Genomic DNA, 13763 nt, shown 5'->3' with positions numbered 1-13763 from the left:
AGTTTTTTTCCTCCAAAAACTATCTCTTCGGATAATTTTTTTCCTCCAGATATTTTTCTCTATACATATCTGTACTAAAGCTTTGCTTTTTGAAATAATACACTTTTTCTTATTCATTGAAGTCTGAATTTTAAAATTTCTTTTTTGAATCTTAAAATTTGAACTGCAAATTTCAGAAAAAAGTATGCCTGGGTATTTTGCTATCTCATTTAATTACCATGTCTTTTATTTACCATATCCTTTTTCTATGATAATATCATATGGTGTCGATATTTCTGAGTGCATATTATTTTCTTGATTTGCATTAAGTTTAAATATTCGATGGAAATTAAGATTTTTTTCTTAAACATTTAAAATTTTATACTATGATCGTATTGAAATGAACAGTTCCGTTCATATACACTTAATTTCTGCGTATATAATACAGCTATTAGTTTCCAAAATCTCTCCTGAAAATAGTGTGTGAATGTCATTTATTGTATCTCAAAGTAACCCCCACCTGCTTCTTTCACTGTAAAACTTTCAGAAACAGCAGTCTTTTGTTCAATTCCGATGTCGGGATTTTCTTTATGTCTTTAAGCATCTTTTATTCTTTTAGCATACTTCGTTAGGTTTCGGAAGCTATAAGAACTAACACCGTATTTCCAGAAATATCTCTTGCAGACTTCTTTTTTTTATTCCTGAAGCAGAAAAATCCACTAAAGGAACAAATTTTAAGAATGTCGCAAGCATTAAGCAGTTCAGGAGAGCCGGATGGAGAATAAAGCGCTTTCCCATGCCCACGCACTTCGAGAGTTTACACACGCCGTAAACCCATTTAAAAATTGATATAAAATTATTATTGCAATAAAACACGCTGAAATTTTTAGTTCACTATCACTGATGGTACCGAATGTACTATAATAAAATATTCGCGACATTTAAAAAGTCGATTGCAAAACTAACCCAAAACATACAAAATACTATCCAGTAAATCCCTCCCGAACTTCAAATGATAAGTTTACATCTATAGTTTCCTCTATATTTCCCACTCCATCATAATATAAACAAAAAACAAAAACAAGAAAAAGAAAGCAAAAAAACAGAGCACGGTAATTCACATGTTTGCTACATTCGAAAGAGCAGAATATGCGTTTAATGTTTACATATTCATATACTACGGATCAAATTTAAAAACAAATAAATTAATTAACTAACTCGGAACTGAAGATTAGGCGGTGAGACAAGCGGTAAAAATTTTAGAATAAAATCATTTTTTAGTGTACTAGTGATAAAAGAGTTACTTTTTCCAAATGCAAAAAGTTCACCAAAGGCTACTCGCACATTATTTTACAATTTGTTGACAAAAGAAAAACCAAAAAAAAACTCTTTTGGTGCAGCATTAAAATTGGAAGAAAAATTAAAATACGCTCACAATAGATGACGCTCATATGGAGGAAATTATTAAAAATTACGAATAAAAAGTTTTGTTGTGATGATTAATTTAGGCCGTCATCATTTATATGAGATCCCGTCACAATTACGCATTCCGTAAGAGAATTTCAAAAAATGCTTCAAAATGCCGGAAAGTTTAATACGCAATATATGTAAGCTATTATACACATAATATTTTCAGGAATTACTAAACCATCCCCGGAAATGAATAGCTGCATTTTGTATACGGAAGGCTAAAAGCTCTCAAATTGATATTTCTCTGCATTGGGGGAAATTAAATTCATTCATAGAAATCTCCCGTTTTCAAAATTCAGACTTGAAACATAGCAAAATTGATATAAATTTCTTTCATGATTTATTATTTTTTCAAATGAATCACAAAGAATTTTTTTTTTTAATTTAAAAACATTTTCAAGAATTTAGGTATTCTGATTTTTTTTTTTCGAATCATATACAATAAAGCGTACCAGACACATCTTTTATCTGCTCCAAGGCGGGCACTTAGCGTAACATAATTTTTTTTTTCATCAATTAATTTCAAGCTCATGTAATGGTCGTTCGCTGCCCTCCCCTTCACAGAGGTCAGCTAATAGAGTGAGGGTTTGAAAAGTGTTCGAGAACACTCTTTTGACCTTCGCTCAGAATGTTCCTCACAATGTCCAAGTGTTGTTGGATGTACTGAACGTCCGGGTGCACGGATAGTGTGTGAGCGAAACAACTTTCAGCCGTCTTAAAGTCCTGCCGCTCAAAATGAACCACACACAAATTGTGTTGCGCTTTTTGATTGCTGCTATCTAACTTCAGCACTTTTCTGTAACACTGAAATGAATAAATAAATATGTAAAATTAACCCTTATGAATTTGTAATATTAATTATAAAAAAATTAATTATTAATCACAAAAAGTGGTAATTACTCATATTAAATTAAAAATATATTACAATACACACATTGCAGGAATTATTAATTTAAAAACGAAAATTAAGGATATTGAAGTATCTTGCTTCCAGCAACATGTCTTAATATCTGAATCATGAAGACATGTGTTCTGTAATGATTGGCTTTAATATTTGTTTAAAACATGCGCTCGTTGAAACGCCTCCAGTTTGAATTGCATTTAAGAAAACCTAGGTATTAGGGGGACAGGAAAGTAATGTCATTTCGGAGCATTACATATTCGTTAGTTTTTAAACTCAATTCATTTTTTCGTTCCATTTCGATTCATTTTCGATACGGTATTGAAAGGTTGTTGCTAACGAGTGTAAATACATTATTGATTAAAAATAAAATTTTCCGGTCTCTCTAATATATCGAAGTGATTATTTTAATGTGACTTTATGTTCAGATGTTTGAGGTAAAAATTTGACGTTTTACGTTTCGTTCTAAACATGTTTATTCAAGTGCTTTTGGATACACACTATTTTTTGTCTTTCCGTCGTGAACGCAAACGAATAAATTTGAAGATCTCTCAACGCAAGCCGCCCAGAGCTGTTCATGAGAGGTTTTTCCATATTTAGTCTACATATTTGCATGTGCTTTGTTATCAACTCTTATATTTGAATGGTATATCAGTCGGTATCATAGGGATGCTTGGCAACAGAACAGCTTCCCCTTTTTGCTGTTAAGGCATTGGGGGTGCAATTGTTCTTGTTTTCCAAGAACTTCTGCCACGCCCATACGTTACACCCGTTTATAGGGCAGACCCGTTCATCCATCGTCCATTCATCCATCTATCCATTCATTCATCCGTCCCTTCATTCATGCAATTTCGACCTGAATCAGAGAACAATCGATCTCCAATTCTTTACTCCCAGAGGTATAATTTGTTATGGGAACATAGAGGACTTTGGGACCCGACAGATTTAATGTGCACCAGTCATCAATTACTACATGGGGATTCTTCGGCCGGCAGGTTTCGAACTCCCGTTCACACGAATGTGAGTTCAGCGCCCTACCAACCAAGCTACCCTGGCCCTGCTTCTCCTATAAATTTTCCCTTTAGAACTTTAACTTAGAGGATGTTAGTCATATTTTTAATGAAACTGGCTACCTTTTCAAATTTTTAGCGGATTGATTTTTTGGAGAAAAATGATAGATACCCCAATTTTCTATGTTAGTACGGCATGTGTGTCAGAGAATTCAGAAATTTTGTTGGACAGATGACAGTGTCGTTCTGATCTATTGCAGTATCGATGTTTTCGTAATTTCCATCTATCATCTCTTTCTTTTTAATATTGCATGCGGGCGTTTCAGTGATTTGCAAATGCAATTTAAGGGTTACATGTCTCCTTTGGGGGTTGCCATTTAAGGGTGTCATTTGGGGGTGTCATTTAAGGGTTGCATGTCTCGCAATTCTAGAGGATGCGATTGGCAGTGCAATTTTATGTTTGGATCGTATAATTGCCAGAAGGAGTGAAATGAGAAATATTTTACATGTGCCTCCCGGCACATGTTTGAAAAACAATCGAACACATCTGTTTGTAAAAACAGTTATAACTCTGCCGTACTCTATGCTTTGTTCAGAAACCAATTTTGAAATATTGGAATAATCGAATGTACTCAAATCGTCGTCATCAAAGTGCGTTTGCTTTTGAAAATCATGATCGAAGAAGAGATTGTTTGCATATATTTGACATAGGGATTCTCAGTTGCAGCAGTTCTTTGTTAACAATTGTTTAACGTTTGCTGCCTATTTAAGTTAAATCCTTATTACATAGATCGGAGGGAACTGAACGTGTATAATTTTTTTATAACCATCTTTGAACAGCCGACCCAAATTTTTCTGGATTACGATTATTAATGTTCAATTCTGTAGCCTTGTCATTCTGAACCCAATCTAGAAGATAAGGGAGCTCCTAGATCAAGTATTGAGAGAAATTTGCCTTCGTGAAGGACTTTTTATTGGAACTAACCCGCATTTGCGTTACATGCAAACCTGCTACTGTTAGCCTGGCGGCAAGGGGATTCAAACATATGATTCGTCTTCCACTGAGGATATCTTACGTCAGCATTGTGGTAGAAACAAGCCGTATGCAGAATTCGTATCGACCAGCCATCGCTAGAATTCGAATCCGGTTCACTTCATTGGAAGGCGAACGCTCTATTCCCTGAGTCATCGCGGTTTTGATATGTTTCACGTAACGGATGTAGTATGTCTTCACTCATGTAATCTTTGAAGTTTTGCCAAAAATATTTTGGATTGGATGGAAGACACATTCTTAGTATTATTGCAAATGACACGTTTATTTACTGTGGTTGAGCAGTATTACAGGCATCGAAATGTCTCAATGTGCATCGTTTTCTTGGTTTAATTTTTGGCAAGATTCGAAATAAGCGTCATTTGACTTTATTGTTTGCTGTTCTTAATTCCTGAAAGCGTGCCGGTACATGCACGTTGATTAACAATAATCGTAAGCTACAGCATTCCGCATTGTTAGGGTGATTAGTGTAGCGTCGACCTAGTGTGCCAAACGAATATATATTGGAATGTCCTTCCCCCTTGCTTGAGACTTCAAAAATGTTTTGCCGAAACATTCCATGTGTAGTATGTTGTCACCTCCCATATTATAAGGTTCCATCATTTCACATATCAAAGAGAAATTATAAAACAAAACAAAAAATGCACCCATTTGTAATAATCTTTCTTTTTTTCGGCTTTATCTGTACCCTAAATGATGCAAAAGCAAGTGCAGCATTATATACACGGATATGACTCGATTGAATTCTCTAAATTTTAAGAAATATACTTCCCAAGCGAATTTTTTTCATTTCTTGCCCAGAAGTGAACAGCATAAAGGAACAACAAATCATGCACATCCCGAATGCAATGATACGTCTTTTATGACTGTCATCAACGCTTTCTTCTGCTCGTCTGTTATTTTTACTTAAAAAAGTATAAGAACACGAATAATATTTATTTTTCAATGAATAACAAATTATTATTATTATTGAACCCGCAACACTTTGTTTGATATGAATTATTCGCTTTCAAACTTTCAATTCTTACCCTACTTAAAGCTCAGTATGTAGCAGCTTTTCATTGTCCACGTGAGAAAAGAATATTTATTCAGAAATCTGTTAGCATGTAAGTTAACGCTTTCATGATTATGACAGTTCATACGCTTGATATTTAATTATTTTTCATTAGTACAAAAAAGAAATGAGGAAGAAAAATATATTTGTAGATTAGAGAAAGCAAACGAAATTCTTCGAAATTATTTGTAGGGATATTTTTACTTTTCGTTGTGTGGATTAATGATTTCAGAATACACTATTAAATGTGTTATAATTTTTTTTCAGAAAATAATTACAGTTAGGGTACCGGGGTTATTCCGACCTTTTTGCGAAAGGTTCGAGTTTTGTAAAAATGAGTACATTATGATTTTTGGAAAATAGGATCCTATTTTAATAATTTTATCAAAAACTACAAAAAATACCAGAAGTCTGTTCAAGCTTTTTGTAAAATACTCTGCTTTTGTGAATATGTAGAAAATTTATTCATAATTTTCTGAGTCTTAAAACTTGTATGGGCTATGTTTTTGAGAATATGGAAAAATAATTTCCTTTTTTCTGAAAAATGAGTCTTTGCATATTTGTAGTTTAAAAATTATAAACTGAATAAGTTATTCACTACGTTTTTTCAAAAAAAAATTTACGGTCCATTTTTAAGATGAAAAAAACTGTATGTAGGATCCGATTTTGAGATAAAATATTTTGTAAAGAGCTCATTTTTACGGAAAAAAAGATTGATTTTCCCCCTACCTTCTATTAAAATGATCACTGGGGTGCAAAAATTGTAAACTTTTTCTTTTACGTAAGTTATAAGATGTCACTTAGCTCACCTCTTCAGCGGCATCTAGATTTCTAAGATAATTTACATTTATATCAGCAAGTAAGAGAAGGCCATTGACGTGTCCAGGATAATGCTGCCAATGACAAAGAAAAGACAATTATTAGTACTATACATACTTGGGTGATCGTAAGAAATGAAAATTTGAATTTCTTTGAGGGCATCATCTAAAGTACTCTCTCTCTCTCTCTTTATAGTTATGAAAGCAGCACTTCTTAGGAAAAAAAATATATATACTGGCATTGGGGAAAAAAAGATTTGCAGAAACCATGGTAACGAGGGAAGGTTAAGAGGACGCTATCCCACGGGATGAACTTTTCATCGCAAATTCTCTTTAACTTTCATAACTAAATTTAAAAAGTCCAGTATAGAAAAAGTGAGTTCAGACAAACCTAGAGTGAGCCGTCAAGTTTCAATTACTGACAAGGAACTTTTGAAGTATCAAAATGAAAATAAACTTTGCTAATATAGATTTGGATTAAGCAATGGAGAAGTTCTCTTCCAATAATTTGATTACTTTTTGATATTTCGGTATTTTTCTTTAGCAATTGATACTTCATGAGTTACTCTAGGTTTGCTTGAATTCCCTTTTTCTTTTTTTAAAATGGCTTAATGAGGGTGACAGAGAATTTGCGACAGAAAGTCTCTCTCCCGGTATGGCGTCCTCTTAAGTGTAAACGCCTATTCTATTTACAATGACTTTAAATAGATTTCGGTTAATACAAATGAATCGATGTAACAGACTCTCCAACGAGGAGAAAAAAGTAATCTATTCATTCTACAGAGGAAGGATGAGTATAAGACGTTTTTTTTTAACCTTTAAATACAGTAGAGTCCCGATTATCCACGCCCCGATTATCCGAGATTCCGCTTTAACCGAGCTATCAAATATTTCAAGGATTTTTTTTTGTACCAGTTTATTTTCTATTTTTAAAACTATCGACGAAATAAATCTGAATTTTATCTTCCAAACACTCAGGAAAACGAAATCCAATTTGTATGTTTTGAAACGCTATTTTGTAAACATAAAATTCAGTTTATATGCTTGAAGCAAAACTAAATTGCTTGAACATCATTGACTGCGACCATTTAATTTAAACCCAAAAATGTTGAATGCTTTTATATTTTAAAATAAAAACACTTTGAAGTAAATGAATAAAGTAATGAAATGAAACGAAATTTATATTATTTTATGTAATTTAAGAGAAATTAAAAAATGTTCGAAAAAGATTTTTTTTCTTCTTTTGTAAAAGGATTTAATATTTTTTAAAGATATTCATTCCCTGAAATTTTTCTCCCATTCCATTCTAAAACCAAATATTTTGGCAGAGATTTCATTAAATCACCAAAAGTATATTTGTACGTACCTAAACGAAACAATAAATAAAATTCCTTAAAAAAGAGATATAAAAGATATAAAAGAAATTTATAAAAGAATTATATGAATTATGAAACTTATAAAGATAAAAAAGAACCAAAAATTACGATAGATTACTTATAGTTGCAATGCTTGATGCAAATGCACGATGAAAGAGGGATAATATTATAATATAAAGGAATTGCTCTCTCTCTGAAGTTTATGAAGCAATTTTAGGCTTAATTGGATCTAACATCGCTCATTCTAGTAATCGGAGGACGACAGGAGGTATCTAGGCTGACAAAAAAATTTTTTTTTGTCTTTAGAGAGTTCAAGTAATTAAGAATCACGTGGTCATATTTATATTTTCTTCTCTTTTTATTTTTATAAAACTGAAATTTTTTTTTTCATTCTGTCTTTCATTCATTAGATAGGAGTACCTGAAGGAGTTTGTGAAGAAAGATGATGGCTTCGGATTCTCTCTCACTCTCGGACAGAAGCAGAGCCAGATTGAAGAGACCCTCTTTCGAAACGGAATCCTTCTGTTGAAAGATTAAAATAATGAAAAGTTTTTTTTAAATTATTTCTTTTTCAAAAAAAGAAAAAAAACAATTGAAAATGAAATGAAGTACCTCAAGAGCTTTCCTGAACCATTTCTCAGCACTTTGGAAATTTCTATTTTCTACGGCCACCAATCCTAAATTGATGTAGACTCGCTCCGTCTCTTTACCCCTGTCAACGATTCTCTCCAGTCTAGAAGAAGAAGGTAAATAGCTAGTAAGTAATATTAGTATAGTATAGTTAGTAAGTAAGTATAATGGTTAGTAAGTATAATTTAGTAAGCCTGTATCAATGTTCATTCACTTGAAATAGGGAGATACTCACCGTGCTCTGGCTAAATATTTATGCCGAGGATTATTTGATTCTTGCATGAGTATAGCAGAGAGCTCTAGAGATTTCTGGAAGAAAAGCAGACTTAGTTTAATAATAATAAAAATATGAATGCAAAACTTTCAAAGTTCAAATGACTGACCAAAATACTACACGACTGAGTAGCTGTTCTCATTTTCTTCAAAGGTTGCCCAATTGAAAAGTGGACGCATGAGATAAAGCAGTACTATATTTATTGGTATAAACCCATGCAGGAGGAACTCATCGCAGATTGCCAACAGCTAATCGACCAGTTCCAATGAGAGCACATAAAGTGAATGCAAAGTCGTACTAAAAGATGGGTGCGTCCAGAACAGAACAGCGTGGATTATTAAAAGATTTAGTGCCAGAAATTGAGAGAAACGTGGAGATTTTTCGTCGAAATGGTGGCTCTTAAGTACTGTCTGTACTAGAAAACGATGTAAAAGTGAACAAATCGTGGAAAAAAACTTTGTGAAGGTCGAGCACCGTCATCGAACCTATAAAGTAAAAGGCAAATTAACGTAATGATCTTCAGTGATTCTATTCCCATGGTTGATCAAATGATTAAAAACAATCGATAAGTCACAGGTCGTGACATCTGCCTATATGAATAAAGGAAACAATGCACTAACCTTCTTCCACTTAAAGTTAAGGTATCTGACTAGTGCAAAAACATGAGCAAAATTTCTGAAATCGAATTTATTATGAATTCAGAATTCATGTACTCTTAGTTTTCTAAAAATACGTTTTTTTTATTTGTACTTTAATTATTAACGAAGTTATGGCAGTTTTTTATAAAGTGATAAGACTGGATAGACTAGTGATTTTAAATCCTTAAATGCGTTTATCTCAAAATCCGTTATTTTTTTTCATATTTCACATCACCTTAACACGATATCTTATGCTGCTTTTGAAATAATTCTCTACAATTTTTCATGAGTGTTTATGATTATAGCACACATGTTTTGAATAACAGACTAAGAGAAGAAAGTAGAATTTCATTTTTTTTGCATGTTTTTTCTCAAAGGAAATGCGGAAATTATTAAAAATTTGCTTCTTTAACTAAATTGATCCCTAACTCAGTAGTATATGCACTTGCCTTTGAGGTAATAGCTCAACACTGTTGATAGCCATAAAAATAAAATTCTCAAACGATTTTTTTGTTTCAGGTGATAGAAATTTTTTTACAGTGTTTAGCGTATATGCAAAAAAATTCTTTATTTTTAACTAAAAATGACCCTATAAGAAGAAAATAATAATAATGATAATTATTTTTGCTAGTTTTATACGTTTTTACTCATAATAAAACAAATAAACTTGTTTTTTAAAAATTTTATATTAATATTCAACAAAAAAAGTAGAAAGTCGGATTCTTTAATTTGCCTATAAGTGGGCATTGTTCTTTTTTGCATGCATCCATATTTAACACGGCTTTAAATTTATTTTAAAGACTCTCATGTCGATTACTAAATTCAGTTATATGCAATCTGTTCTCTTTTAATTCCTTTTTTTATAACTCTTTGTGATGGCGCTGCTGCCGCTACTGTACTTTTAAAGCCGTCTCACGTGTACATTTTTCATTAGGAAATCCTTACACGAATGAAAATAAGAAAGAGATAGGTAGAATAAGAGGAAAGTATTATTTTATTCAAATGGTCTTGTTCAACACTGTCACCTATTCTAATAAATCTCGTCTAGATCAAAGTTGAGAGGACCAGTATTGTATGAGTAAACATTTTATTTATCAAAAGATGGCCTTAGTAATTGTTATTCGCTAAGAAAATCAAGAAAGGACCTTCACTATCCTTTTTCGAACAAATACTTCTGTTAACGTTTTATAAGGCTGTGGGAAGTATACTGCCTACTTAAGTCAGTCATTTTTAAATGTCGATGAGAAGCTATTTTGTCACTTATGATTTGTTTGACCATCTGTTGATAATTGCAGAAAATAGAAAAAATATCTATGAAGTAGGCTATGTTTACATAAGAGTGGGTAACAGTAAATGTTAGCATGGGATCAAGAAAATAAACTGACACCGGATAGCTATTTTCTCTTGTGCGTTATTCATTCGTTCATTTGATCATTTCTCATCGAGTTTATTTATATTTATGAACCAAAATTTGGTTAGTTATTAGCTCAGAAATTCAATTTAGGCGGATCCTTTACAGTAGGTGGTTTTTTTAAAAAAAATTCCACCCGCTTTCCCACCAAACAATACTAGTCTTAAAAATTATATTAATTTTAAGTAATAGGCTCAATGAATTTCATTTTATCTCAATTCCAAAAATAATTTAATATAACATGAAAAGAAGAAAAAATGGTAAAATGAATGGTTAACCGAAATCAATTCATGAGAGTTCTTTTTTGTTTCTTTAACGTGTAAACTTAGTTTTATTTTATTTCCCGGATTTCAACTATACTTCGTCATGACATGTGAGACCTTCAAAATAAGAAAACACACCGTTTACAGTGCGAATTAACTGAATGAATGTTTCTGGTATTGTTAAGGATTTTTTTTTTTGTTTGCAATTTTCTATGATTTATCATCTATTTTTTTTCATTATAACTAGAGTCTAGTTTAGATTGAAAATCATAGTTTCCATTTCTGTAAAAAAATAAAGCGCATGTTGATTGATCTGAACAATAAAAACATAACATTTTAGTGCGAAAGAAATCAAATTTGAAAGTTTGCAGAAAAATAAATAATAAATTAACCAATGAAATTAATTTCAAAAATTCACGAAATCAATTAAACTATTTAGAATGAAATGCTGCTATTTATAAATGGTTCTTGTGAAATAAAACTCAAAAGAGTACCATCATTCGGGGCAATAGTGCAAATGAATTTTAAAACGAAATGTCTTTAGCAAAAAAGGAACGTTTATTAAATGCTGTATAGTTATTATAGTTATTATAATTAAATATGACTATATAACACTTTAATTAAAGAAACTCGTTTTCCAAAGTTTGTCGATGAAATTAAATTGAAAGACGATGTTCCCCATATAAAAAATATTTGGTAACGTAAAGTTCCGAAATAATTGTTACGACGTAATTTTGAGCTAATTTTTTTGTCCATGAGTGTATGTATATGACGACGTAATGTGTATATGACGACGTATTGTTATGGCATAAATAAGTGACGACGTAATTTTTTATTTTTTCTTCTTTTTCCTTCCTTTTTTGCAAAAATAAATTACCTAAAGGATTAACCTTTTCAATGGTTAATCTCTTAGCAATCAATCATCTCATGATTTAAATGATTAACCTCCTAAAAAGTACGTATATGTACTAATACGAGAGTACCTCATCCGTTAAAACCAGAAAGGCTCATTTCATGTATAATGCCGAAGGCAGTGAAGAGATCGCGTGATCACTCCAATTTAATTAAATAATAATAAATATCCAATTGTGCTAGTAAAATAAATATCCAATTTATGAAACACGCACTAAATTAAATCTTGTGAAAACAGGTATCAACCTTCTACTATCTTTTCTTTTACTCAATTTTTCTCTTTCGAAGTCTTAAATTCAAATGATGTAACTTTTAATATTGTTTCTTAAAATACTATTGCTTTAGAATTTGATTTCTTCAATATTTTTCAGTGCAAGGCCTGCATCACTGAAATTGAAGTTTTTTTTAGTGCAAATCCTGCATTTTAGCGTTCAAAAAGGCAAAGAAGGCATAGCAAATTAAAAGAAAATTGGCAGTTACTAGCCGGAAAAAAGATGTCCTATGTAGGAAACATTTTACGCATTTACTTAAATTTTTTCCAATAATCTACATTTTTTTAATTCAATAGTATCCTTTTTCAGAAACATCAAGCAAATTGAAAAGAGATAGTGGAAAAAAATAACTAATTAGAAATATTATGTTGCACTGTTCAATTTGTGTTAAGTATTTGATGCTTACCTCGTGGTCTGGTTCAATGTCCAGAGCCTTATTGAACTGCTCGAGTGCTTCAGTATTTTTTCCCTGATCCATCAAAACAATTCCCAACTGCAAAAAGAAAAAAAAATTGCATAATTTAAAGTTTAAAAACTGTATTCCTTTCAAGTACATTATAAAGGAATAATGATTTCAAAACAGTCACTGGTAAATAGTATCGTGAAACAAAGTCATGACAACAAGGATCATTAAAATATTTTAAAGCTCTCATTCGACCATAAAACTGTTTGGGTGTAAAAGAGATATTCCTTTTCTTAAATACGAACAAATACATAGATGGGAAACTATTTAAAATATTCTTTGGATATTTAGAGTGATTAAAATAATGATCTATCTGAATATCATTAAAATCAATGAATTTTCGTCACGTATTTTTATGCGTTTTAAGAACGCAAAAAAACCACAGAACTGATGATTTAAAAAAAAAAGTAGATTTTCTTATAATAGGTGGCTTTGCCTTATGTTCAAGTATTTGCTTCTCATTCACCATTACTTGCTTTTTTCCCTCACAAGTTGAAAAGAAAAAGATAATTTTCCTTAGAAAATATATAATTGCTATAATTTTATGCGAGCTCATTTTGTTATGATACCGAAATGAGTGGATACCTAGGTTAGAAAAATAATCGACTGAGTCTGAAAAAAAATCTTAGCTCAAAAGTACAGAATGTGTTACACAAAAGAAGTAAATGAAAAGAAATTTAACTTGTTGATAATATGCAACGAAAAATTAACAAAATACAATTGGTTGGAAAATGTTGTTTAACACTTTTGTGACTTTCATATTTTTAAACATTTCGATACCAATGTTACAGTTTTTATCCTGCAACAACTAATCACTCACTCTCTTAGATTTTTTAATTATATTTATTTTTTTGTTGTTATTTTTGAATATCAAGTCAAGCCTGAGCTAATAAAATTAAGATTTCGAGAACGATACATTTTCTACAACATTGGATAAATAGACATTATTTAAAGTAAAAACAAAGAGAAAAAAAATCACAAAGAAAGATTTTAAAACTACAATAAATTTTAAATGTCGAATGAAAATCTCCTGCTAAGTTCAAAAATAAAAATGGCTCTCTCGACACTTAAAATATCAATTCAGTATAGTCGCATTCTTGTGGCCTGCAGGCCTCTTAGTTTTTTAATTTACTATCCTTTTTTTTAATACAGAGAGAAAAATGTTCACAATTTTCCTTACTAATAGAGGCTGCGTATAATATGGTTGCTGTATAAATTAATTCATAATAAGTCTTATTTTA

At 31.4% G+C, this 13763-nt stretch overlaps 1 protein-coding gene across 3 annotated transcripts in view; it reads right to left on the bottom strand.

Annotated features, from left to right (window-relative positions):
- Nucleotides 1–1761: 1761 nt before the first annotated feature.
- The window catches only part of LOC107453289 (protein O-mannosyl-transferase TMTC3), a 268366-nt gene continuing 256364 nt past the window's right edge, over nt 1762–13763 (bottom strand). For all 3 annotated transcript variants that reach the window (XM_043049050.3, XM_016070054.4, XM_087163097.1), the window contains 6 exons: nt 12466–12552; nt 8525–8598; nt 8272–8392; nt 8080–8181; nt 6275–6358; nt 1762–2253 (listed from right to left, as the gene is read on the bottom strand). In XM_043049050.3, the coding sequence (XP_042904984.2) occupies nt 2017–2253; nt 6275–6358; nt 8080–8181; nt 8272–8392; nt 8525–8598; nt 12466–12552 (705 nt within the window). In that variant the 3' untranslated portion in view covers nt 1762–2016. The remainder of the gene's footprint in view (nt 2254–6274; nt 6359–8079; nt 8182–8271; nt 8393–8524; nt 8599–12465; nt 12553–13763) is intronic.

This window comes from Parasteatoda tepidariorum, chromosome 5 (genome assembly GCF_982258835.1).
Source record: "Parasteatoda tepidariorum strain Cologne lab strain chromosome 5, Ptep-v5.0, whole genome shotgun sequence".
Classification (NCBI taxonomy): Eukaryota; Metazoa; Arthropoda; class Arachnida; order Araneae; family Theridiidae; genus Parasteatoda; species Parasteatoda tepidariorum.
Note: the sequence above shows the minus strand (reverse complement) of the source record. Positions and strands in the feature narration are given on the sequence as shown.